A 26795-nucleotide genomic window follows, 5' to 3' on the forward strand; every position below is an offset into this window, starting at 1 on the left:
CGGCTCTTTTAGAAATTGGCAGCCTGATCCAAAATGCATGCTTTGAGGGGCCGCCTCCAGCTTTGAAACGCTCGTAGCGCAAAGCTTGGCTCCAACTTGCTACCAGATGCGGACTTGGACAAACCACGGCCATCCACCAGAAGAGGCTTCTTAGTCCTCTGGCTGCTCCGATTTTGGAATACCTCCAAAGCCCTCGTGCTCACCGCCTGGGGTTACACATTTTCCCAGTCTTCCACCACCATCTCCCAAAAGCCTTGGGGTGTGTCCACTCTGTTCTAAGCTTGCACCTGAAGAGTTGTAAGAAACTGCCAGAATCGACTTACTTCATAAGCCTTTCCAGTGCACAGCTCAACCCTGGCGTTCACCTAGTCATTCAATAAATATTTGCTGAGCGTCTAAACGCTAAACTATCAGCAGTAGGGTGGGGGTGGGGTGAGGGAGTCCTTACCTTTGTGGGAGTTATGTTCCAGCAAAAGAGGCACAGAATGAATTCATTTAATCTTCGATCTTAGAAATGTCACCTTGGGATTGCAACCGTATAAGAGAAAAACGAATCCAAGTAACTTTTTAATGGACTACTTTGACTTTATACTATCAATCTAAAAAAAAAAATTGCAAAGAAACCTTAAACTTAGTAGGCCTACTGTTTAGTAGTATAACGGGATAATTATTCAGAAATTTAGCAAGTAGGTGTATATATATATATATATATATATATATATATATATATATATATATATATATTTGCAAATGAATAAACATTGATGTATTTGGCAGTCAAGGTTCTTACTGTGGGACTATGGAATTTGGGATGAAAGGAAACTTATGACAAATTGGAGGCATGATTTTAAAAATAGATTTAAAAGATTAAATTAGATATTTTCTATCTCTAACCTCTGAAAGAGCTTAGAAGCAGGAACATCTCTGGAGTATAAGCACAACTAGTACAGATACTGATTTCAAAATAACAGTCTCCAGTTCAAGAACTAGGACTCCTTGGGAGAAATGGCCAATTCCCAGGCTGGAGCAGAGAAAGTATAAGATGAGCCTGGAATAATTTGTACCAGAAAGCAAGTGAAGAAATGTGGGTAGTTAAATAAAAATTAAAAAAAAAAAAAGGGGATCCCTGGGTGGCACAGTGGTTTGGCGCCTGCCTTTGGCCCAGGGCGCGATCCTGGAGACCCGGGATCGAATCCCACATCAGGCTCCCGGTGCATGGAGCCTGCTTCTCCCTCTGCCTGTGTCTCTGCCCCTCTCTCTCTCTCTCTATGGCTATCATAAATAAATAAAAATTAAAAAAAAAAAAAAAGAAATGTGGGTAGTTATTAGGACACAAGAACCAGGTTGATGCAATTTCCACCAGCCAAAGTCAGGAACAAAAAGAATAATCAGACTGAGAGGGCCATGGGGAGCCTTCTAATGTGCTAGAAACATTCTATTCACGTAGGTAGTTATAACAATGGGTTCATATGAAACATGCACCAAGATACACACTTAAGATCTGTGCACTTGGGACACCTCGGTGGCTCAGCAGTTGAGTGTCTGCCTTTAGCTCAGGGCCTGATCCCAGAGTACCTGGATCGAGTCCCACATTGGGCTCCCTGCATTGAGCCTGCTTCTCCCTCTGCCTGTATCTCTGCCTCTCTTTCTCCGTGTCTCTCATGAATAAATAAAATCTTTAGAAAAGAAAAAAAAAAAACTGTGCACTTTACTTCATGTAAATTATACCTCAACCAAATATTTTAAGAAGGATGACAGTAATGGATATAACAAAATGAACTAAACAATGAGACCGTATTGACACTAAAAATTGTAAGAATTTAGGAACGAAGGGCCTTCCACATACTCTCCAATGGCTCTGCAAATGGCTCTGCAATGGCTCTCCAATGGCTCTGCAAGGATATAGTATGTAAAATAGTATGTGTACTTAGAATGATCTAAAACAAATGTGGTAAGAGGCGCTTGGGTGGCTCAGTTGGCTAAGAGTCTGCCTTCAGCTCAGATCATGATCCTAGGGTTCCTTGACAGAGACCTGAATCGAGCCCAGGGGGCTCCCAGCTCAGACGGGGAGCCCGCTTCTCCCTCTCGCACTCCTGAGCTCCCGCTCCTCCTGCTTGTGTTCTCTGTCAAATAAGTAAAATATTTAAAAATAAACAGATGTGGTGAAATGTTAAAAATTATAAACCTAGGTGAAGAGCATACATGAATTCATTGTACTATTCTTTTATTGTTTAGTAGGTTTGAAAGTTTTTTCAAAATTGAATTTAAAAATAGTGAGTTTTGGAACACCTGGGTGGCTCAGCAGTTGAGTGTCTGCCTTTGCCTTAGGGCGTGATCTCGGAGTCCTGGGATTGAGTCCCACATCAGGCTTCCTGCATGGAGCCTGCTTCTCCCTCTGCCTATGACTTTGCCTCTCACTCTCTGTGTCTCTCATGAAAAAATCTTTTTAAAAAATAAAAATAGTGAGCTTAATCACTATGAGGGAATGGGATAGTCTCCTCTAGTAAACTGAAGCTGCTGATTAATGAAATATTAGCTTTAAAAAATATTTGTTAAAAAATATCTTTCTAAAATGTGTTATGCTGATGCCCACGTAGGCAGCACCTTACACCAATTAAATTGGAATCTCTAGGGCTAAAGCCCAGACATAGTGCTTTTTAAGGCTCCCCTTGTGGTTCTATTGTGAAACCAAGATTAAGAGCCATCGTCCTAGGTATGGCTTCCACCCCGTGTTGTAACTCTAACCTTTGGGGCCAACAATGGATGCTCTTCACCTTTCCTCCCTGGACCACTTTGGAACACTGAAGACAACCATCTTCCCCTTTGATCTTCTCTCTTCAGTGTGCAACAAATATCTCTAATTCCTTTAGGTGCTCTGCTGATCTCTGGATTATGGTGAAATAACCCAAAAATTCAATTCCCCAGGGCACATGTACTCCAAGAGACATGTATGAGAATGTCAACAGCAGCAAGATTTATGATACTCCCAGACTGCAATCATCCCAGAAGTCCACCAAGAGAAAATGGATAAATTGTAATATATTCATACAATTGAATACTATACAGTCATGACAACTACACCAAATATTGATGAATCTCACCAACAATGTTAAGTAAAAGAAACCAGACATAAAAAGAATTCTTTGGACTCCATTTATATAATGTTCAAATGCAGGCAAAACTAAACCCATTGTTAGAAGCCAAAATGCTAGGTAGGGCAGCCCGGGTGGCTCAGCGGTTTAGCACCGCTTTCAGCCCAGGGTGTGATCCTGGAGATCTGGGATCGAGTTATCAGGCTCCCCACATGGAGCCTCTTCTCCCACTGTCTATGTCTGTGCCTGTCTCTCTTTCTGTCTCTCATGAATAAATAAAATCTTAAAAAAAAATGCTAGGTATCTGTGGGAAGAAAGGAGTAGTAATGATTGGAAGGGGTATAAAGAAGGTTTTGGAGCTTTGGCAATGTTCAATTTCTTGACTGGTGGTTTTCAGATGTCTGCTTTGTGTTAACTTAAAAGCTGTGCATTTGATAAATAAATAAATAAATAAATAAATAAATAAATAAATAAATAAATATTTTTTAAAAAGCTGTGTATTTGTTTTGGATTTTTCCTGTGTTATGATATACTTCACAATTGAAAATATGTTTAAAATATTAGCAAGAGGGCAGCCCCAGTGGCTTAACAGTTTAGTGCCACCTTTAGCCCGGGGCATGATCCTGGAGACCCGAGATCGAGTCCCATGTCAGGCTCCCTGCATGGAGCCTGCTTCTCCCTCTGCCTGTGTCTCTGCCTCTCTCTCTCTCTTTCTGTGTCTCTCACAAAGAAATAAATAAAATCTTAAAAAAAAAAGATTTTATTTATTTATTAGAAACAGAGAGAGAGAGAGAGAGAGAGAGAGACAGGCAGAGGGAGAAGCAGGCTCCATGCAGGGAGCCCAACGTGGGAGTTGATCCTGGGTCCCCAGGATCACACCCTGGGCGGAAGGTGGTGCTAAACCACTGAGCCACCTGGGCTGCCCTAAATAAATAAAATCTTAATAAAATAAAATAAAAATATTAGCAAGAGGCCCAAGATAAAGGATATGAAAATTCATTTTAATCCTACAGAGCTTCACATCTAGGGCAGAGATTCACCTCCTGCTGCCATCCCACCCTTTCATTCCTCTCTAAACTCTAGAACCAAAGTGTCTGGGTTCAGTGCCAACTCTGCCTCTCATTAGCTATATGACCCTGGATGACTGCTTCCTTAACTATCAAGTGAAAAAAATGGTACCTCCTACAGAGTGGCTCTGAGGGCTGAAAGAGTTAAGAAATAGAAAATGCTTAAGAACACAGCCTGGAGGGACACCTGGGTGGCTCAGTGGTTGAGAATCTCATGACCTTGAAATCACGACCTGAGCTGAAACCAAGAATTGGACACTCAACCAACTGTGCCACCCAGATACTCCACCTTGCTTCTTTTTAAAAGAGATTTTAGGGCAGCCCTGGTGGCGCAGCGGTTTAGTGCCGCCTGCAGCCCAGGGCATGATCCTGGAGACCCAGGATCAAGTCCCACATCAGGCTCTCTGCATGGAGCCTGCTTCTCCCTCTGCCTGTGTCTCTGCCTCTCTCTCTCTCTCTCTGCATCTCTATGAATAAATAAATAAAATCTTCAAAAAAAAAAAAAGATTTTATTTGGGACGCCTGGGTGTCTCAGTGGTTGAGCATCTGCCTTTGGCTCAGGGGGTGATCCTGTAGTCCCAGGATCGAGTCCTGCATTGGCCTCCCCTCCCTCTGCCTATGTCTCTGCCTCTTTCTGTGTGTCTCTCATGAGTAAATAAATAAAATCTAAAAAAAAAGAAAAAAGAATACAGCCTGAAATATAGGAAGCACTCCATAAAGAGCAGTGGCTGCCGCTCCTCTTCCTATCGGGCCACATGGTCTCTGGTCATGTACACGGAGAAGCTGGGGTCTTTCCAAGAAGGGGAACTTCCAGGAAAAGGATAAAAAGAAGACCCTCTTGGAGCTCTAAGTAAGGGAAAATGCAGAGTCTTGCCACCAGTCAGATGTCCAGTCTGGCTCTCGCCAAGGGCCCAGAGAAAGTAGGGGAACAACAATTAGACAGGAGCGTTTCACCACTAAAAAAGATTTTTATTATAAAACAAATTCTAATAAAATCAGGCCTGGTCTTCAACCCCACCTCTGGGTCAAGGCCCCTAAGATGATGTAGGCTGGGGGAAATAGGGGATGGTGGGCACTGAAAGAACAGAGCAGGCTGGCCTCCCCTCAACAGTCTCAGCTGCTGCCTTCTTTTGGAAAGGTCTAGAAGAGCTCTTCCAAAGCCCTTTGAGAGAGGCACCATCCTTCCAGCCAGGAAGGACCATTGCCAGCCTTAGGCCGAAGCAATGCCACACTGCAGGATCCAGGAGGTCTCGCTGACTCTCAGCAGAGGCCACCCAGGGTCACTCAGCCTGGGCGATGGCGTAGGAGAGCAGCCACAGAAGCAGGGGGCCCAGAACGAGGACCGCAAGCCAGACGGCAAAGCTGGCCAGGATGAAGCTCCGGGCCCGGGCCCCCCAGTGCACTGCCTCCTCGAACCGGCCTGCCTTATGCCGCTCTTCCGCCTGTGGGGGCAGGTTTTAGGTTAGGTTCTTCCCCTGCTTCTGCCCCAAAGTGCCCACTGCCCCACACCAATCCTCCATCCTTGTCTTGGTTCAAAACCTGACACCCAAACCCCCTGCCCTCCCTTTCCAACGTCTATTTCTCATGCGTCATCTGCAAACTAAGATTCCCACTCAGCTCTGTGTACTTGTTCGAGTAGCTGTTAACGCTCACAAAACCACATATGGGAAAGTATTTTTCAATCCTCTTATCTCTCATCCTTTTCTACTTATCCCACATTCATTCAGAATTTGAAATCCTTGACAAGAAACTGTGAGCTATCTTCAGTATTTCTCTCCTGTCTAGGTAAACAAAACCCCCTTCTTATTAGCTCAGGCCTCTTCGCTTTCATTATTATGCATTCTTTTTGGATTTTGACCTGACAAAGCCAGAAATTCTCATGATGATAAAAATAGTTTCTGATCGTTAAAATACAGCTAGGGTTGAGAAAATTCCAGCATGGTATTTAAGTTAGCCTGTGTGGCTTTTCAAAAGTTACATGTGCAGTCTCGGCTAGATGTTTGGAAATGGTGGAACCCTCTCAAAAATCCCAGTTTCTTTCCGACCGCTACAGATTGCTCTAGGCGTTGTTCAACTGCTTCAAGTCCTGTCCCTTCCAACCCATCCTCCCTGTAGGCCCTGAAATACAAACAAGACCATGTCACTCTCCTCTGCAAAAACTGGAGAGTACTTTCAAGGCCCTTGGGAATCTGGGCCCTCTTCATCTGTAACCATTCCTCACTGGTTTAGTCATGTGGCACTAATAGTCCAGGCTTTGTACACATTCCTCCCTTCACCTGGAGTACTCTTTCACCCTTAGTCACTCATCCTTTAAGGTTACTTTCCTATCACCTACTCTACATACACGTGTATATAATCACACGTACATATCCTCCCTAGCTTTCAGGATACCTTGTTTCCTCCATCACAATACTGATGGGCTGCATTCCATTAATAATTATCAATTTTCACAGTTCTTTCTTTCATTAGCCTCTGTGGGCCCTTTGAGGCAAGAACCATGTCTTATATTTATTTCTGATACCAGGCCCAGAGCCAAGCTCTGACAAGTACTTAGTAACTGTGTGATCAGTGTAAATAGATCCAATACACTAAACCATTGCCTGTCTACACCACCCCCCCACTGCTCCCATAGGAATTGCATTCCTCACCTTGATGGCAAACACAAGGGCCACGACTCCCAGGCAAGAGCAGCCACAGATAATGCTAGTAGCTGCCAAGTATCGGAGGCGGAGCCAGCAGCAGCGGATGGGGGATGGAGAATGAGCAGCTTCCATGTTGCTCACCAAGGTGTCCACTGCCTTCTCCTCGTCCTCCATCACCTGTGGGCGATACAGTCAAGGTACTTGTAAGCCCAACAACTGAACCATTGGTCTGGCTTGGTCAGACTCCACCCCTCTCTCTGATGTGTCCTTGTGACCTAGTCCAGCTCTCAGGAATGCTGCCTTACTGGGGAATTCCTCAAATGACTCATAGACCAAGAGAGGAAATGTGTGGCCGGAATCCTTTTTTCTCAGCCCCAGATTCTGAGTCTTTAATGGCAAGCCTGTGTGAACATAGCATTATCTGTATTACTTAACTGTTTTGACAAGTAGGGAAACACAAAATGACAGGTGCATACTGACAAGCAGGAGAAACACATTATCTCAAAAAGCTGCAAGGAATCAAGATTACACAAGTGATTTTAAACAGTATTTCAAAGGGCCTTAAAAATTCTCTCAAGTTCCTCAGAAGCTGCCCCTGAATACTGAGGGGTCACAAAATGGCACCCCACCCCTGTATCCCACTTCAAGCAAAGTAGCCATTTCATGTGAAAACACAGTGGATGAAAACACAGGGAGGGGGAAAGGACCTGGCTAGGCTCCCTTCATATTTGAGGAAGTTGAACATCAGGAATAACCTTATCTTCCCAAATTGGGCCTCCTTTGCTAGGCTGACTCCCTGCTACCTTCTCTCCATTTTAACCCAGGCCACACAATTAATTCAGATTAACACTCTATGACCTCATAACCCACACAGAAACCTGCATAATGATGCTCTAATCATTTCTCATCTACTAACTTCTCAAATCCTCTTGAGCTGTGGCATCAAACCATCTTTCCACCCTCATCTCCAACCATCCCTACATCCTACATAAAATAGAACCATTTGCAGTTCTCTGAACATAAGCAACAGAGAGCCAAATAGAGGAGGCAAGATAAGCAGAGGACAAAGAATCTCTGCCACAAGGCTGCAGGAGACTGGGTATGAGGAAAGAACCAATGAGGTAAATATAGTCATTAGGGTGAGAATGCAATGAGAGCATCCAGGTAGTTGAGACCAAAGAAAATGTAAAAATGAACAGGGGCTCTTACCTGTCTATAGGCCTTGAAGGACTGTGAGTTTCGGCTCCTGCCTCAGGTTTGATTTGGCTTGGGCGGAGATGGAGCTGACTCAGGTCTCCAAACCAAGCCCAGGGGTGGGGTTGGGTGGCCAGCCACCACCTGAAAGGCCCCGGGAGCTTGGAAGGGGGTGTGGCTGACTCAAACTAGTTTGGCTGGATGGAGGAAAGCAAAGGTGTGTGTGTGTGGGGAGGGGGAGGATAGAGCAATTGGAGGTAGGATGCCTGCCTTCTGGAAAAGGAGTGAAAGCACCTGAGCAAAGGGGTAAAGCAGGGAAAAGTCTGAGGCATCAGAGAGCTCTGGGGGAGTCCAGGAACTAAGGGAATAGGGGGAGAGAAAAAAGTATGAGTTGGAAAGACTTAAAACAGAAACTTTAGGAAAAGGAACCCTACCAGATCAGATATGCCAATCTTTCCTCCCCTTGAGTGATTTCTGCCTCAAAGACACATAATTCTGGGTCAGATATCAGGTACTAGGGTTTTGGCAAGAACAAGAGAGAGGAGAAAAATGATGCCCAAGTTCCCACCCAACCCTCCACCAGACCAGAAAATCAGAAGCCTCCTTACGCGGATGCTCATACAGAAACTAAGTTTATTATTTTTTCTTCTTAAAAAAAAAAAGAAAAAAAAAACTCATGGTAGAGAGAAGCCCCTCCCCCTTCCCCTAAGGGTGAGGGGCCGTGAAAGATAGCTGGGGAATCAAGTACAAGGGGGTGGGGACAGAGACTATCTTGCCACCCTTAACACTGCCCAGCCATGTGGGGTGGAAGGGAAGGGGTTATGTGAAGAGCCCCATTTCCATGACAACCAGTTGCCTACCCCCTACTTTGGTGGAAAGAAGGGAGAAGGCCCCTATGTCTCCCTGGAGGCTTTCCCCCCTCAAAAGACTTCAAGTAGTGGTTAAGAGTCAGGCCTGGTTGTGAAGGGAGAGGGGCCATGGCGGAAAGCCTAGGTGGAGGGGCAGCCCACTCACGTCTTGGCCTTTCGGCCTCTGTGACTAATGGTAGGGCCAGCCAGGTGGGGAGGGGCACTGCTGCGCAGGATGCGCTGGTCCCCTTGGTTAGCGGCCCCACCAAGTCGGCGGGGGCCAGACCGGCGACGTGGGGTCCCATCTACTTCCTCCTCCTCACCTGAGGCTTCAGCCTCAGACTCCTCTACTGAACCTTCAGGCCCTAGGGGACTTGGGGGCTGTAAGCGGCCCCGCTTTGCCAGCCCAGGACCCCCGCCAACTGGTGCCCCTGCCCGTTTGCGAGGCACCTTCTCAGTCTCTAGTGGGGGGACTAGAGACCCTGGACGCAGCCGGGTCGAACGCAGTTTTGGAGCTAACGAGACCACGGGAGGTGTCAATTCTAACCCGCCTGGCCCGCTATCTGCTAAATCCAGGTCATCCTGAATTACAGCCACCACCATGGACCCTTCACTCTTTCGTCCCCGCATTCCCTCTGCTTCAAGCCGCAGGCGGGCCAGGCGGGTGAGGGGGCGGCTTCCATCCTCATCAGAGGAACTACCCTCACTCTCCCCCTGGCCCTGGGGTTGCCGCCGCCTCCCCAATCCACAGCTCTCAAGGACAGAAGAGCTGTCACGGTCCAAGACAGGGAGCTGGCTGGGCCGAGGTGACGGTGGATTCTTGGGAGGTCGGCCCCGCTTCCGCTTGGGTGGGGATGTTGAAATGGTGAGATTGGTGACAGTGTTGGCGACAGTAGCAGTGGGACAGGCTAGGAGTGGTGGGAGTGGTGGCAGGGGAGGTGGTAGCGGGAGTGGCTGTGTCCGGCTCTCTAAGTTGCCATCCCCTGGAGAGGAAATGGTCCCAGGAAGGGGCAAATCTCGTGCCTTAGGGGGCCGCCCACGCCTTCTTTTCTCCACAGGTGATAGGATGATGGGCTCGGGTCTGTGAATTGGCTGGGGTCCAAGACTAAGCTGGGGTCCCAGGACAGGCTCCGCAACAATAAGGGTCTCGGCCCCAGGGACTGGGTCAGCCCCATTGGTTTTTCCCTTAAGGGCAGATGAAGGTACCTCATCCACCCCTCGCCCAGCATCTGCTGGAGACCTGTTCTTCTTGGGGGGCCTCCCCCTCCGACGTTTCACAGCAGGAGGGGTGATGGCAAGCAGTGCCCCTTCTCCATTCTCTGGGCTGCCCCCACCAGTCACCCCTAGCTCAATGCGACGGCGAGCTATGAAGGGTTGCTGAGTTGGGGTGGGCAGTGTGGATGGGGGAGCAGCTTCACAGGGCCCACTGGTGGGAGGTGAGGATTCTGGCCCTGACATGCTGCGGGCAGATGGGCTTCCTGGGCTGGCACCAGTCTCAGAGACCCCAGGCACTAGGGTGCTGGCAGTTCCCCGCTGCTGTCGCCGTCGCCTCACCAGTTCCTTCTCCTCTACCACAGTCACCAGCCGTCCTGGCAGCTTGCGGAGAACTTTGGGGCCTGGAGACTGCCCTGGCCGACCAGCCCCCTGACCCCTAATTTCTACATCAGCACTGGTGCGACGCCGAGGGGGCCGGGCAGGTGAAGGACTCTCAGGTGAGGAGGTGGCGGAGGATGAGGTGGATGGGGCTGCGACCTCTGCTGAAACAAGTTCCTGTGGCTTCTCTGGGCTGGAGGTTGGGGTCTGGGCCTCCACCAGCTCTTCTGAGCTCTTGTCAGCCTCCAATGGCTCCTGAAGTAGCTCATCAGATGCTGCTGAAGGTGGGAGATCCAGCCCATTGCTCTCACTCAGACACGAGGGCACCTCCTCACCATCAGGCAGCACTGTGAGGATGGTCCCCTCAGCAGGCTCTGGCACTTCCTGCTCTTGACCGTTGGGGACGCTGTCAGCCTCCAGGGTTGGGCTAGGTGCAGAAGAGGCGAGAGAAAGGTTCTTCTCTGATATAGGCAGGATCTCAACAGCAACTGGCAACAGATCCTTAGGGGGCACAAGAGTAAGCGGGGAAGTCTCGGAACTGGCCACATCAGCCAGCTCCGGGGACTCGGTAGATGCCAATGCTTGTGCACAAAGCTCTGTCTCAGGCCCCAAGCCCAAGGGGAGGTTGGTGACTGGGGGGGAGACAGGCACAGAAGGTAGACCAAGCAGGAGAGGGGAGGAAGGAGTTGAAAGAGAGGTCTGGGTGGGAGGTGGGGTATGAGCTGGTGGAGGAGTACAGGCAGGAGGAGGGGTACAGGCAGAAGAACAAGAGGGAGGAATCTGTGAAGGAGGAAGTGGGGGAGAAGGCAAGATATGAACAGGAAGCATGGTTATAGGGTTTGGGGCTGAAATGGGGATTGGGGCAGGGATTGGAACAGGGATTGGGGCAGGAATTACAGCAGGAGCTGAAACTGGAGGGGGTCGAGGCCTAGGTGCTGGCCGGGGAACTCTCTCCCTGGCAGGGCTGCAGCGTGGGGGTGTGGAAATGCTGCGGGTATGATGGGTGGATGTGACAGGAGTGTGGTTTGCCCCTTGAGTCTCAGCCCGGGCTCCACGAAGACGCTCACTGACGCGAGTCCCTGGCCTTTCAGGGGCTTTGGCCTTCTTACTGCGCCGGTGACTGCCTCCACCAGTCCCACAGGAAACCTCATCCCCAGCCCCTGGCCCCTCCTCCTCCTCTTGGGGTAGGCGGAACACCTCCTCCTTGGCTTGGTCCAGGTCCTTGCGGGCAGCTTCCACTTGCTCCTACCAAGAGAGCCCAAACAGTGGATGGTCAGAGGGAGGCAAGCAGGGTGGGGAGCGGGTAGAAAGCAGCCACTTCCCCCTTCAATCCCCACCCCCTAGAAATACTCACTTCTGCCTGCTTGAGTTCCTCTCGGCTCACCTCCTCCAGTGAGGCTTCCAGGAATTTCATGGCATAGCGCTCAATCGGGGTCAGCTGTGGGAAGGAGCAGTAGTGATCAATATACGGGTTTGGTAACCGGGGCCCATCACCCTTATTTTCACCAGAGAAGACAGAAGGAGGATCACAAAGTCTAGAGGAAGTAGTTGTGAAGAGTGAGGTTGAGAACTAGTGGGTCCAACACTGACCTGTTCTACAAGGGCAGCGATTTCCTGCTCAGCTCGGGACATCTCTTCATCTTCCACACCAGGCCGGTTGGCCTCCTCTCCCTCACCAGCGGGAAACCCGTCATTCTCATTGAATTCTGCCAGCTCAGCCACCTGTTCAGCCTTGGCCTGGGTGGCTGCACGGATATCCTCTTCATCCTCTGCACGACATAGTGCCTGCAAAGATGTGGGGAAGAAAAACCAGGAAAATTAAAGAATCCTACATCCTTTGGTTTGATTCTGGCAAAAATTAAAGGACAAGTTAACACCAAACCAGGCTTACAACTAAGCTCAACTCCCTTCTCAGCCTCAGCCCTCAAAGTTATCAAAGCAATGCAGTATTCCACAGAGGATGAAACAGATTTCACCCGGAGGCCCCTCAGTAAGAACTGTTTTAGAAATCTCTAGCTCTGTTTCCTTTTCCATGCAAGTTAGACTAAGATCTCCTTAAAAAGAGCAGTCCCACAAAGCTTTAGATAAAAAAAATCCCTCATTCTTTTTTGCCCTGAGATATCTCTTGACAACAGACCAACCACACCTGATTTTTCCCATGATGAATATCCAGAAAGGTCACACCGAAGTCACCAAGGGATGCAACCTACAGTGTGCCCAGCAATGAGGAGAAGACACTTGGTAGGGAAAAACATCTCCATGGTACTGTACACCCTGTAGTTCCTAAACATCTACTTCTGAAAAAATACAAACACCCACCCTTTATCCCCCTCAAATGACAGTAGATTCTCAGATGGGATCCCAGAATCAATCCTTTAAAAGCCCTCCAGGGCACCTACCTGGCTCAGTCAGTAGAGTGTACAACTTAATCTCAAAGATGTGAGTTCAAGCCCTACACTGGGCATGGAACCTACTTAATTTAAATAAAAAGGGGGGGGGCTTCCCAAGCGATCCTATTATTATCAGTCAGTGTTTGTTACTTTCTTCCATGAACAGTTCAGAAAAGTGAAAAGTAAGATTCCAGGCTCAGAAAATTAAGCAGACTTGGCTTAACATATTTTAGTAAGAAGTACTGTTAGAATTCAAACCTATAACCGAGAATTTCAAATCCTGTCTTTCTTCTATGAAGTCTTATGAAACAGTAAGCAATCTACTCACAAATATCAAAGGCCAACAGCCATCTGGAAAGCAGCAGAAAACATTCTTTCCCACTGTAACTATTAGCTCTACCCTAGAGATTGCCTGTTCTTTCTTCACCTGCTCCAGGATATGGGTCTGCTTGCTGGCCACAGTCTCTTCCTCCTCTTCAGGGGCAGAGGGCACAGATGAGCCAGATGGCTCTTCCAGGGGCATATCAAACAGCTCTCGGATGGTCTGCTATGGAGAGAGAGGGAAGTGTCAGAGCCAATGCAATGATGGCCCAGATCTATGAGATAATAGCATAGAAGTAATCAGAAATGGGGTGCCTGGGTGGCTCAGTCAGTTAAGCATCTGCCTTTGGCTCAGGTCATGATCCCAGAGTCCTGGAATCGAGCCCTGCATGCATCGGGTTTTCTGCTCAGCAGGGAACCTACTTCTCTTTCTCCCTCTGCTGGTCCCCCTGCTTGTGCTGTTAAATAAATAAATAAAATCTTCAAAAGAAAAGAAAAAAAAAAGTAGTAGTAATCAGAAATGCCACTAGTAGGACACCTGAGTGGCTCAGTGGTTGAGCACCTACCTTTAGTCCAGGGTGTGATCCTGGAGTCCCAGAATCGAGTCCCACACATCGGGCTCCCTGCATGGAGCCTGCTTCTCTCTCTCTACCTATGTCTCTGTCTAGGTCTCTCGTGAATAAATAAATAACGTCTTAAAAAACAATGCCACTACTTGAAGAGAGAGATCTGTGGAGGCCAAAACATCCTCTTTATTTTTTAAAAGGTTTATTTATTTTAGAAAGAGTGAGCACACGCACATGAGGGGAGGGGCACAGGAAGAGCATCTTTCAAGCCAGACTGCCCGTTGAGAGCAGAGCCCACTGCCGGGCTCAATCTCATGACCCATAAAAACACAGCCTGAGCAGAAACCAACAGCAGGATGGACACTTAACCAACTGAACTACCCAGGAGCCCCAGTATCCTCTTTAATAAGCAGGAACAACCCCTAGGGACATATAGCAGTTCTCTATGCCTTCCTGCTTAAACTGGAAGATCTTGGTACCTGTTTAAAATAGGCTGTGGTGAAGTTGCCTCCCTCAATGGCCATGTCTCCCAACATTCTCTTTTGATTTGCCTTTTTTAGGATGTTCTCCTCCACTGTCCGTTCACTGATAAGTCTAAGGAATGATGAAAGCCATGTATAAATAGACAAATACATTAATAAAGCCTATCAGTAAAGAGGATGCAAGTTGAGGGGAAACTAGGCAATACCTGTAAATGTGGACATCTCGGGTTTGGCCAATTCGGTGGCAGCGATCCTGGGCCTGCGCATCCATGGTGGGATTCCAGTCGCTGTCATAAAAAACGACAGTGTCTGCTCCTGTCAGGTTCACACCCACACCCCCACTCCGAGTTGAAAGGATGAAGCAAAATATGCGTTTGTCTGCATTGAATCGTTCCATCAAAGCCTAGAGAAAAAGAAAAAAAATAGTATCAGGAGACATATCCTCCCCAAACAGACCAAATGCTTAGTGGGGCCCCTTCTGGAACCCTGAGGTCTGGAAAATGGAGACAGTAGCTGACGTGAACCTCGAAGGGCTGCAGATGCCCAGGTTACCTGTCTCTGTTCAACTCTAGTAGACCCATCCAGACGCAAGTAGAGGTGGCCATGGTAGGTGAGAAACTGTTCCAATACATCCAGCATCCGGGTCATCTGGGTGAATATGAGCACCCGGTGGCCCTCCGCCTTTAGCTGTCGCAACAGCACTGCCAATGTTTGCAACTTTCCTGAAGAAATATGAAGGGGTACAGGGAGCTTGCTATAAGCTGGAATAGGGAGAACACTTAGCACTGGAAGACTGTAGTTGAAAGATAAATAAGTGGGGATTCAGGTGGGGATTTCAATTAGTCTAAGAGATCAAAACTATTTAACTTTAGGGATGCCTGGGTGGTTCAGTGTCTGACTCTTGGTTTCAGCTCAGGTTGTAATCTCAGAGCCAGCTCCAGGTTCCCTCTTCCCCCCCTTCCACTCATACACAGGTGTGAACGTCCATGCTCCCTAAAATTAACTAAATCCTTAAAAAAATTGTTTTAACTTTATTTTTCTTCCCTTATGGGGTCCCCTCTTCAGTCTGCTTCCGTCTTGGATCTAACTTCTGCATCTAGCCAAGAGTAGGAAAACATATAGACCCTTGGGAGGAAAAAAGGAACCCTTAATGGTGTATAAGCAGGAAGGAAATCCTTAAGTACTACACTCAGTTATGCCAGCTAAAACACAAAACATTCACAGGACAGGCATCAACAACATCTTTTGGCTGTCATGACCTACATACAGGGATTGAAAAATCACTGAGATCAGAACCATGGAGAGAGGATCTTATGAGGTTATCTTTAGTTCAAACTCCCCATCACAGAAACACCCCTGCAATGTTTCTAATAAATCAGTTTGAATGCTTTTAACAAAGACTTTCAATTCATCTACTCTAAATGGTTTCAAATGTTACAAAATTGTATTTTTTCAAATGTCACAAAATTATTTACTAAAATACTGACTACATATATAATAATAAAAATAGGGGATCCCTGGGTGGCGCAGCGGTTTAGCGCCTGCCTTTGGCCCAGGGCGCGATCCTGGAGACCTGGGATCGAATCCCACGTCGGGCTCCTGGTGCATGGAGCCTGCTTCTCCCTCTGCCTGTGTCTCTGCCTCTCTCTCTCTGTGACTATCATACATAAATAAATTTAAAAAAAAAAATAAAACTTTAAAAAAAAAAAAATATTTTTCTGGTTTTTAAAAAAAGATTTTATTTATGTATTCTTGAGAGACAGAGAGAATGAGGCAGACACACAGAGAGAGGGAGAAGCAGGTTCCCTGCAGGAACCCGATACAGAACTCAATCCTGGACCCTGGCATCACACTCTGAGTCAAAGGCAGAAGCTCAACTGCTGAGCTACCCAGGCATCCCAGTATTTTGCTGTCTTACGTTCTAAGGCCATTTAGGAAATCTTCAAACATGTTACTATAATATCTCTGCAGGGTTGTGGCAGAAACAATTCACTACTTTTCAAAAGATATTCTTACTTAACAGAACCCAATTTACACTGTAAGTACCTGGCAAGGATCCTCTGATCCCAGGGACGAAAAACCCCAAACCAACCCCAAAAGATAAATCATGATCAGTCTAAATAAGCCATAGTTCCTCTTTGCCATTTCCCTTTATCAGTGGTTATTCTAGGGATGGGCCTATAGCACAAATTAAGACAGAGAGTTGTGAAGCACAGTCAATGAGAACTTTCCCCGACCCCTAAAAGGGAAACTTGCTGAGAGTATTTTATCTCAAGCCCTGCTTCCTGCTCAGAGGATTGCTGTGCAGCCTAGAACTGTGGCAGCCATAGTAAGACCATCAAGAAATACTCAAGAGAATAAAAAGATAAAACCTAAGGATTGCAGAAAGACCAGAAGGTTCTGGGTCCATGAAGACATCAAAAAGCTGAACCATGGGATCCCTGTATGGCGCAGCGGTTTGGCGCCTGCCTTTGGCCCAGGGCGCGATCCTGGAGACCCGGGATGGAATCCCACATCGGGTTCCCAGTGCATGGAGCCTGCTTCTCCCTCTGCCTATGTCTCTGCCTCTCTCTCTCTCTCTCTGTGACTATCATAAATAAATAAAAATAAATAAAAATTAAAAAAAACAAAAACCAAAAAAAACAAAAAAAAAAAAACAAAAAGCTGAACCAGTCACATATCATTATTCTCAACAAGGAAACAAATGCTCTTGTGGTTAAAACCACTAATGGTCAGTTTTCCATTACCTGCAGCCAAATGCATTCTAACCAACAGGATTCTAACCAAAGACAAGAAGATCCTTGTGTTTTCCCAAAACTATTATTTACTGTGCAGTCTTCTACCACCTTGCACCTTTCCCATGAATCTGAAAACTCTATGCTAGGCTATCTTATTTACCACTGCATCCCAAATGATTAGCAAAATACAATACATACTCACAAAATGATCACTGAATGAACTGAACCACTGAATGAGTTAGCACAAATTTCAACTTTCATCAAAGTCAAATTCATGAATGCCAAGAATCCATCATAAGGCCTACATTTCTCTATCTTGCCTCGAAGTATAACCTGAAAAACTGTTTAATGAAATTCACAAAAATCTTATATACAGCATCCCTTTGATATGGCAGCCTTGCTAGTAGGAGAGGAAAAAAAAGGTCAAGGGATCCTTACTTAACAACAAACTTACCACAATCATACTGGATGAGCCTCAAGTCAGGGAACTGGGTGCGCATGTTACACACAATACGGTGCAAAGGACGAGCTCGGGGCCAGAGCTCACAAGCCAATTGCTCCTGGAAGGCTGCCTGACGTGGGGCCAGCCAAGGAGGTGGGTGGCAGGCATGCAGGGAAGGGGGAGGTGCCTCCACAGGAGGCATGACAAAGATGAACCTGTGAAGGAAGAAGGTAAGCAGTATAAAAGATGGAACTCTGAAAGGCCCCAGAAGTGCACCTTTACCAGCCCTAACCACTACATCCACTCAGAGGCCCCAAGACCCGCTTCCCATTAGCACTTAGCCCTGCCAACCTCTCAATGATTTCTGACAGCTGGTCTAGTCGTTGCTGGGGAAACAGTACAGCCTGGCGGGCAGCCTCGGTATAAGTCCAAAAGGTGGGGTGGCTGGGGCCAGGAGAACGAGGGCCGATGGGGCTGGCAACAGGTTGGGGCAGGGTACAGAAATCCAGGACTTCAGTCCCATACACAGGTGCCAGGGCCCCATGAGCCTCACTAAGTTGGAAAATCCGTTCCAGGCGTTCAGACCGCTGCCGCTTCCGCTTTTCCTCCAGAGAATCCTAAGGATGAGAGGGGAAAAAAACACAGAAAAAGTAATCAGTGTCCTCCTAAAAAACCTGACCATTCCTCCCAGAATTAAGCATAACCTATGGAAACCATAAGATTCAAACCAACATTATGCCTTTAGTAGTTTTCTAAGTTGTCAATAATGAAAGTTATTCCTTTCATAATGTTAAAATAGCTTCTCTGCAAAAAAAAAAAACAAAAAAACAAACAAAAAAACCCATGATCTTCCTTCATAGGCTACCAAAACAGAATGCCTAAATCTTCAAAATTAAGATCTGTATATCCAGCAAGCTCGTCAGATCGATGATTTCTGGGAATTTTCCTAAGTGACACTTACTCCACAACATTCAAATTAATTTACATGCTTGAACTGGATCCAAAACAATTATTAAAAGCCCTCAAGTCACTGACCAGGATAGAGTGGCTAATCAAATCCACGGCAGGTTTCTGCCAAGGGTCAGACTGAAATGGAGCAGGATGGGAACAGCTAAATCAGACATCTAGGTTTCATCACCCTAAGAGTGCCTTTGCAGAGAGAAAATCTGTAGGACTTTGACACCATCTTTTCCCATCACTAGTGCTTCTGGTTTCACAGGCTATAAAACTACCTTTTTTTCAGCACTTACCACATTTGCAGCTTTACATCTGTATGACTCTTTAATTAGTAAGACAGCCTTCTATCCACAAAACTGTAACGCCATAAAAATTCAAGCCATAGGGATCCCTGGGTGGCGCAGTGGTTTGGCGCCTGCCTTTGGCCCAGGGCGCGATCCTGGAGACCCGGGATCGAATCCCACATCAGGCTCCCGGTGCATGGAGCCTGCTTCTCCCTCCGCCTGTGTCTCTGCCTCTCTCTCTCTCTCTCTGTGACTATCATAAATAAAAATTAAAAAAAAAAAAAATTTTAAAAAAAAAAAAATTCAAGCCATATCTGACCTTGCTCACTATAAATCACCCACTATCTAGCACCACGTAGGCTCTCAATCAACAGCGGTTATTAGAATGAAGAAAAGGAGGAGACTGGACCCCAGGAGATGGTCCTGAAAAAAAAAAAAGTGTCCCAAATCGCCCTCCCTGACTGCTCCCTTAAACTTGACCTCTTAAGCTCATGGTGATCAAAATGAAAAAGGAAAGCATCCTAGCAAAGCAGGACAGCTCTCAAAAGTAGTGGCAAAGGAGAAAATATTTGCAAATCATGTATCTGAAAAGGTATTTGTACCCAGAATATATAAAGAGCTCAAATCAGTAAAGCAATCCAATTAAAAAGGGCAGGGATGCCTGGCTGGCTCATTTGTTACAGCATGCTCTTGATCCTGATCTCAGGATTGTGAGCTCAAGCCCCACTTTGGGTGTAGAATTTACTTTAAAAAAAAATCAAAAAATGACAAAAATAAATAAACATAAACTAAATATCTAAAATTTCTTTAAAGAAAATACGCAAATGGCCAATCACTGAAAAGATGCTCAACATCATTAGCCATTAGGAAAACAAATCAAAACCCACAAGATATCACTTCATTCCCACTAGGATGGCTACAACCAAAAAGACAATAGCAAGTGTTGGCACATATGTGGAGAACCTGGAACCCTTATGCTCTGCCAGTGAGATGTAAAATGGCATAGCCACTTTGGAAAACAGTTTGATAGTTCCTCAAACAGTTAAACATAGTTACTGTTGGACTCCCCAATTCTGCTCCTAGGCATACATCCAATACAACTTAAAACATATGAAAACATAAAATCTTATACATGAATATTTAGAGCAGCCATTATTCACAACAGTCAAAAAGCAGAAATAACTCAAATGTGTCCATCAGCTGATGAACAGATATATAAAACGTATACCCTACAATAGAATGTTATTCAACAATTAAAGTTCCAACATAAGCTACAATGTTGAAGAACCTCAAAAACATTAAGATGAATGAAAAAGCCAGTCACAAAAGACCATATACCCTATGACTCCATAGGCAAATCTAAAGGGACAGAAAGATTAATGGTTTCCTAAAGTTGAGAGATGAAAGGGTTGGAAGATGATAACTAAAAGTGTGGGGTTCGGGGATCCCTGGGTGGCGCAGCGGTTTGGCGTCTGCCTTTGGCCCAGGGCGCGATCCTGGAGACCCGGGATCGAATCCCACGTCGGGCTCCCGGTGCATGGAGCCTGCTTCTCCCTCTGCCTATGTCTCTGCCTCTCTCTCTCTCTCTCTCTCTGTGTGTGTGTGTGACTATCATAAAAAAAAAAAAATTTAAAAAAAAAAAATAAAATAAAAGTGTGGGGTTCTTTTTTAGGATCATGAAATGTTTTCAAGTTGAATGCAGTGATGGTTGTAACCTACGTGAATATACTAAAAGCCAATGAATTACACACTTTACATGGGTAGGCTGCATGGTATACTATGGTCTTTAGGTCAAACTGTTCAAAGAAAAAAAAAAGAGTTTTAAGAATTGTCTACATACTTGTAGAGCAACCAACATTTAGCACAAACCATGGGTAAGGGATCTAGTTCTCCTTTCTACTTTCAGCAAGCCAGAACAACATGGCTTGCTGAAAGATCAAAGGTGGAGTAAATGGTACTGATAGAGTGGGGGCCTAGTGCTGAGGCAAAGTATAAGTAGCAGCTCTGGAAAATAAAGGAGAAAAAGAAAGAGGGCCTGGAACGATTCCCTAGATCTTTCTTCCTATTACTTCCTGGGCTATTTCACTCAATTTGAGCTGTAAATTTAACAACCAAACATATATGGAACCATACACATAACAGAAAAAAAACAGCTACCACAAAGTTCATGGAAGGACAAGAAACATAGTTCTTTTTATTGCCCACTTAAATCACCATGGAGGTAAAAAACTGTAAGAGATAACCATCAGTTAGAGGCTTGCAATCTTTAGGGAACTGTATTCCACGGTGTCACCTCCCCTCAGACGTTCAAATACTGGACAAATGTGATGCTTTTAGCAACTGAGAAAAGTCTTCCTATCTCTGAGGAATGCCTCTTGTCCAAAAGAGGAGAAAGCAATGGAGTCAGCACATCTGAGTTCTCACAAGTTGTGTCACCTCTATAGCATCGAGTGGCCTAGTTTCTTCACCTGTAAAATGGGCAATTAGATGCCAACACTGACTCAAGAATAAGCAAGCAAGTACCAAATTAACCAATAGTAACAAGGCAACCTTGAACATACCAGTAATTCTTTGAAGTTTTAAACGCACATTAGGTCCTCAATTACTCCCCTGAGAAGAGCAGAATATAGATATTATTCCCATTATACAGATAAGAGGACAGGGCCAGTCAAGGAAGAGAGAAGGGACTGGTCCAACTGCACACTCAACTACCAGGTCCACAAAACTAGACTTTGTAATTTACCAAGATAAAAATAACATTGTTCTACTCCACTTTACCAACGCTCCAAAGAAACCCAACTTCCTATTTCCTCTCCTCTGAGAGAGTAAAACTTACCAGATAGAAAGGGGAACGAGGTGGTGGTGGGGGCTGGCGTCGAGGCCGGGGACCACTGAACGAGGTAGCAGTGGAGGGAGGGCTGGGGGGACCGGGGCGCAATGTCAGTGTCTCAGGCTCATCCTTGGCAACAGGCAGCCGGGATACCATGGTGACAGGCAAGGGAGCAGATCCAGATGCTGAAACCACGAGGGAGGATGTCTGGGAAGCTGGGGCCTGTGTTGAGGCTGGGGCTAGCGCCAGAGTCTGGGCTGCAGCTGGGCCCAAGGGTGGCACTGGAACAGGGGCAGGACTCAAGGTCAATGTTTGCACCGAAGCTGGGGTCAGGAGTGAAGCAGATGACGATACTGGAGCCAAAGTCAGTGTGTGAGCTGGGGCTGGGCCCATCGGAGAAGCTGGAGTCAAAGGGGGTGCTGGAGCCAAAGACAGCGTCTGCGATGGACCCAGTGGTGGTCCTGGCGCCAAAGACAGCGTCTGCGATGGAGCTGGTACTAGGGATGATGCTGGAGTCAGTGATAATGTCTGAGCTGGAAAAGGCCCCTGAGGGTTCCCCGTTCCCAAAGAGAGGGTCTGAGATGGAGATGAGCCACCAGGAGTGGATGCTAAAGCTGGGGCTAAGGCCAGTGTCTGCGAAGAAGCTGGGCTTGGGAGAGGCGACGGAACCGGGGCTGGTACCATAGTCTGAGTTGATGATGGAGCCAACACAGGAGTTGGGGCTGGCACCAGTGAAGAAGCTGAAGCTAAAGGAGTTCCCGGAGTAGATGATGAAGCCAGAACTGGAACTGGAGTCTGCGATGGAGCCAGGACGGGAGCAGGACCTGGTGATGGAGCCAGGACTGGAAGAGGAGCCAGGGAAGGAGCTGGAGAAGGAGCCAGGATTGCTGTCTGTGGAGCCACCATGGGAGCCAGAGAGGTGGCTAGAGCCTGAGATGCAGAAGGTGCTGGAGCCAGAAGGGAAGCCTGAGCTGGAGCTGGATTTGGTGCTGCCGGAAAAGGATTGGCCAGAGCAGAAGCTGGTACCAGGACAGGTGAACATGCTGGGGCCACAGCTGAGTTCAAGCCTGGAACATGTGAAGAGGCTGGAGCCAACAACAGAGGGTGACCAGGTGCCTGAGATGAAGACAGGGATGGAGTTGTGGCCAAACCTAGAGTCAAAGCTGACGCTGATGGGGAAGCCCCAGCTGGTGCCAAAGAAGGAGGTCCAGGAGCTGCTGAGACAACAGGTGCCAGTGCTGGAGTCACATTGGTCAACAGAGATGGGCCAGAGGCCGAAACAGGCAAGGGGGCTGAGATGGGGATGGTGAGTGGAGCTGAGGCTGGGGCAGGAGGCGTGGTGGAAACAGAGATGGGAAGTGAAGATGACACTGGAACGGAGACTGTAGAGGACACAGGACTAGCAAGAGGAGAGGAGTTGGGAACTGGCATTGGAGAAGAGGCTGGCCCAGGGAGTGAGGACTGCACAGGGAGAGGAGAAGAGATGGTCAAGGGAGCAGCTCCGGGTGCTGAAGCTGTGGAGACAGAGGATAAGTTAGTCCCAGAAGTCTTTTCGTTGCTCCATCCCACCCTTCTCCCTTACCCCCATGCTTTATCCATTTCCTAGAAAACCTTCAATCCCACACCATGAGATCAAAGATGCAAAGACCCTGACAACTTAACATTTCCTTTCCCTCCAAGATTTCATGAAGTATATTTTAAAATAAGGCAAGAGCTTGGCAGCCTAGCTCTGAGGCCCACTACAAAGTGAGTCAGTATGCTGATAAACAAAGAATCTGCTGTGACAAAGAAACCCTCTGGACCACCCTATGTCCATTCCTGGCAAAAACATCTGCTCTTAGCCACCTGGACTCACCACTGACTTCGGGCGAAGGACTGTGGACTAGCTTGAGAAGAGGCCTCACCAGAGTGGACGTGGGGATGGGGGCCCGGGCAGTACCCAGAGTAGGTGTGGGTAGCCGGCCAGGGGTTAATGTGGGGCGTGGAGTCAACACAGCTGGAAGCCCAGAACTCGGAGGCCGGGGTGCTGGGGCCAGTGGAGGAACAGGAGTCAGTCCATCCCGAGGGGCCTGTCTCACTACAATCTTCACCACGCCTGTATTATTCACCATGGTTGGTGGCACTGCAAGAGGAAGCTACATTGAGGGAAGGCAGAAAAGAAACAAGAGACCCAAAGGATGGAAATAGTCCAGGGGCAGGAGAGGGTAGCAGACAGATATTGGAGATACTGGCAAGGGAAAACAACACTGGGGGAAGGCTGGACAGACAGTAGCCCAGGGCGTGCCTGAAAGGACCAAGGCCAGCAAGGGCTAAGTAAGTAGGAAGGCCAGGAGCCTCACCCTGGTTAGCAGCAAGCGGAAGGCTGAGGCCAGTGGGGGCAAGGGTGGTGCTGGGGGTCGAAGAAGGCAGCACAGAGACAGGGGTGGGGCCAGGGGTCGGGGCCACGGCCTGGATGAGAGCCACATGGGCAGGCTGGCTGATGAGGTGGTGCTGCCCCCCTGCTGACACCAGGTGCACCACATTCCCTGGGTTAAGGGAAGAGAGAAAGAAAGAGAAGCAGCTATCAGCAGGAGGAGGGTAGATGCAAGGGCCAGAGGAAAAGGAAAGAACAGAGGGGATAACTTCTCTAGAATGACCTCATCCCTACTTTTCTCAAAAGATCCCTTCTAAACATTCCCTTTGGCCCCACCCCACCAAAAGTTAGGAAAAGAAACATAAAGGCTGACGTCCGAAGAGAGCAACAAAAACAAAGAGACAAGGAAGAGGAGAAAAAAAGCAGGACAGGGGGTGGGTTTTACCTACTTTGCAGCGGGCGGGGCTGCCCCACAGCAAGCTGGCGCACCTGCGCACCAGTCAAAGTCAGCTTGTTGCCCTGGATTTGGAAGGTGAGAGGTTTGCTTCCTCCTGCACTAGCCACTGGACGTTGTGCCAGTGAGGCCAACTGCCCGATGCTGACCACTTCACCTGCTAGGAACAAAGAAGGGACTTAATGTACACAGCAACTACTCTTAACACCACTTTGCCTCAAGAGGCACAAGTCTCCAGTTCCTCCAACCCTCCTAACTCAATTTACCAGATTCCAACAAATTCAGCCTTTGAGCCTTTGATGTGCTACCCCTTCCAATCCCATTGTTTGCCCAGCAATCTTCTTTTTTTTTTTTTTTTTTTTTTTAGCAATCTTCTTTATATCCTCTAATGGCCTGCCACCGTACTGAGCTAATCACCACCCCCAACTCCATGCTGCCCTTTATCCCCAAATAACTTTCTACTTCTAGGTTTATCACTATTTACTCATCTCTGGTGTCATTTCCCCCACTAGCCTGAGAACTCCTTGACAGCTCTTACTCGACTATGAATTTCCAGCATATGGTAAAATATTTCACATGCATTAGCTACCTAAAGTTTTATACTTTCAACATTCTCCAGCTTTTCTCCAGCCCTGTAGCATATATACACTCCTCCCATCTCAAAACCTTCATTCACAGACTCCTGAGAACTTACAGGGCAGGCGAGCCTGCATATCAGGAGACAAGATGAGGCGCTGTGGTGCAGGAGTAGAAGCTGGCACTGCCGTGGTGGAAACAGTGGCTGTGGTAGTAGAGGTGGTGGTGGCAGCAGCAGAAGGGAAAGTGTAGCCTGGTGGCACTGTCAGGGGCTTCAACAGGCTGGAGGAGCCTGGAGGTGGAGCAGGGCTTAAGCGAACAGGTGCAGGTGGGGCTGGCTTCAAGGACAGGGTTGGTGTAGGAGGCCGTGAGGTCCCACTAAGGACCCCCAGGGGGGATGGCAACACTGCAGACACAAAGCAAACATCTGTCAGATATAGCCTTAGCCTGCTCCCAGAAACCACCACACATGCTCCCAACCTATCAAATACCACACCTGTCTCCAATTTAGCATCCTCACTACACTAATTTCATTACTTCTTCCCCAATCTGAACAGGCATAATCACAATCTGCCTGAGGTAGCCCCCAGCACACTGGCCCCCTTGTAACTCACCCTGGGGAAGAGGCCCACTGTTTGGCTGCAGTGGGGGCAATAGAACAGGGCCAGGAGGCCGGGATGCCGGAATAAGTGGGGGCCCAACAGGAGAAGCTGACACCATCAGTGGTGCTGGCAGCATTGGAGGTGTTGGGCCAGGGGTGGGCTGGGCGGAGAACTCAGGGCCTGGAGAGGGTCGGACGGGTACAGGGCCAATGGGGGTCCGTGGGCTGTTCACCACCACCACTGTCCGGCCTTCCTGCTTGGGCACTGGCTGCAGCATCCTATGAGGACAGAAACAAAAGGGTGGGTAGAAAAGGGAAGGAGAATAAGGAATAAGAACCCGAAGAAGAAACGTAACAGAAATTACAAAAGCAAAGGGACACAAAAGGACACAAAAGAAAAGGACACAAAGGAGAAAGAAAGAGAGATCCAAGATAACCAAAAAGCACCAACCAGAGAAAGGGAGAAACAAATCAGTGACAAACACAAGAGCCCCTCCCAGGACCCCTCTTCTAGTTATTGTCTCCCCCAATTCCTCCAGTACTTTGTATCCATCCCATATAAACATTCTAGCCTAGCCTCCAACTCTCTCCTTTCCACCCCAATTTCCACCCCCCAGCCAGCTATAGCCACTTTTTCTAGGAACCCATTCCCTTTATCCCTCAACCCTGGTACCTGTTAACCTTCATCTTGACTGGTTTGGGCCGGGGTGGGGGGTCAGGAGCTGTAGCCACTTCTAGCAGTACCCGGCGGGATAGGCGGTGACGGGGTAGAAATGTCTCAGCCTCATATCTAGAGACACGACCCTCCAGGCCAATAAGATCAAACCGACCCATGTCTATCCGCTGGTACAAGAAGAACACAAAAGCATGTTGTCAGAGAGACCAATACAGCAATGATTTCTTGGATATGACACCAATAGCACAGATAACAAAAGAAAAAAAAACAATAAATTGGACTGTATCAAAAGATACTATCAACAGAATGAGAAATCAAGCCATGTAATGAGACAAAATATTTGCAAATCATGTATCTGATGTCAATATCTAGAATATATAAAGAACTCCCACAACTCAATAACGAAACAACCCAATTAAAAAAATCAGGCAAATATACCAAATGGACATTTCTCTAAAGGAAATACACAATAAGCACATGTACCCTAATCATTAGGGAAATGCAAATCAAAATCATAATGAGGTACTGCCACCTCACACCTGTTAAGACGGCTATTGTAATAAAACAAAACACCAGCTGCTGGCAATAATATGGAGAAATTAGAACCCTTGTGCACTGCTGGTGGCAATGTGAAATGGAGCAGTCACTATGGAAAATTCTATGGCGATTTCTCAAAAAATTAAAAAATA

General features: G+C 47.3%; 2 protein-coding genes and 1 long non-coding RNA gene across 8 annotated transcripts in view; all 3 read right to left on the bottom strand.

The window, feature by feature from the left end:
* Positions 1-5107: 5107 nt before the first annotated feature.
* On the bottom strand, positions 5108-6975 carry TMEM265 (transmembrane protein 265). The gene is made up of 2 exons (XM_026011186.2): positions 6808-6975; positions 5108-5601 (listed from the first exon to the last, which is right to left on the bottom strand). The coding sequence occupies exons 1-2, from the start codon at positions 6973-6975 to the stop codon at positions 5440-5442; spliced, it is 330 nt and encodes a 109-aa protein (XP_025866971.1). The 3' UTR covers positions 5108-5439.
* Positions 6976-8608: 1633 nt separating this feature from the next.
* Positions 8609-26795, bottom strand: part of SRCAP (Snf2 related CREBBP activator protein) — a 33541-nt gene continuing 15354 nt past the window's right edge. For 2 of the 6 annotated variants that reach the window (XM_026011182.2, XM_026011183.2), the window contains exons 19-34: positions 26104-26273; positions 25444-25709; positions 24948-25235; positions 24249-24413; positions 23786-23971; positions 23302-23568; positions 21453-22960; positions 17727-17992; positions 17388-17590; positions 14748-14917; positions 14402-14598; positions 14193-14307; positions 13254-13373; positions 12027-12221; positions 11791-11874; positions 8609-11681 (exon numbers count right to left, since the gene is read on the bottom strand). In XM_026011182.2, coding sequence (XP_025866967.1) covers positions 9006-11681; positions 11791-11874; positions 12027-12221; positions 13254-13373; positions 14193-14307; positions 14402-14598; positions 14748-14917; positions 17388-17590; positions 17727-17992; positions 21453-22960; positions 23302-23568; positions 23786-23971; positions 24249-24413; positions 24948-25235; positions 25444-25709; positions 26104-26273 — 6876 coding nt within the window. In that variant the 3' untranslated portion in view covers positions 8609-9005. The remainder of the gene's footprint in view (positions 11682-11790; positions 11875-12026; positions 12222-13253; positions 13374-14192; positions 14308-14401; positions 14599-14747; positions 14918-17387; positions 17591-17726; positions 17993-21452; positions 22961-23301; positions 23569-23785; positions 23972-24248; positions 24414-24947; positions 25236-25443; positions 25710-26103; positions 26274-26795) is intronic. The other 4 variants (XM_026011185.2, XM_072753475.1, XM_026011184.2 and 1 more) reach the window with 3 other exon arrangements.
* LOC140598290 (uncharacterized) lies at positions 20781-21230 on the bottom strand. Its single transcript, XR_012000579.1, has 2 exons — positions 21178-21230; positions 20781-21084 (listed from the first exon to the last, which is right to left on the bottom strand). It is a non-coding gene; the product is annotated as an uncharacterized lncRNA (long non-coding RNA).

This window comes from Vulpes vulpes, chromosome 3 (genome assembly GCF_048418805.1).
Source record: "Vulpes vulpes isolate BD-2025 chromosome 3, VulVul3, whole genome shotgun sequence".
NCBI classification, from domain to species: Eukaryota; Metazoa; Chordata; class Mammalia; order Carnivora; family Canidae; genus Vulpes; species Vulpes vulpes.

What these genes read in the sequence shown, in the direction of transcription:
- TMEM265 (XM_026011186.2), bottom strand. Translation starts at nt 6,975, where the DNA reads ATGGAGGACGAGGAGAAGGCAGTGGACACCTTGGTGAGCAACATGGAA. An exon ending in CCCTTGTGTTTGCCATCAAG is followed by an intron (nt 5,602 to 6,807) that starts GTGAGGAATGCA and finishes CTGCCCCCACAG; the next exon opens with GCGGAAGAGCGGCATAAGGC.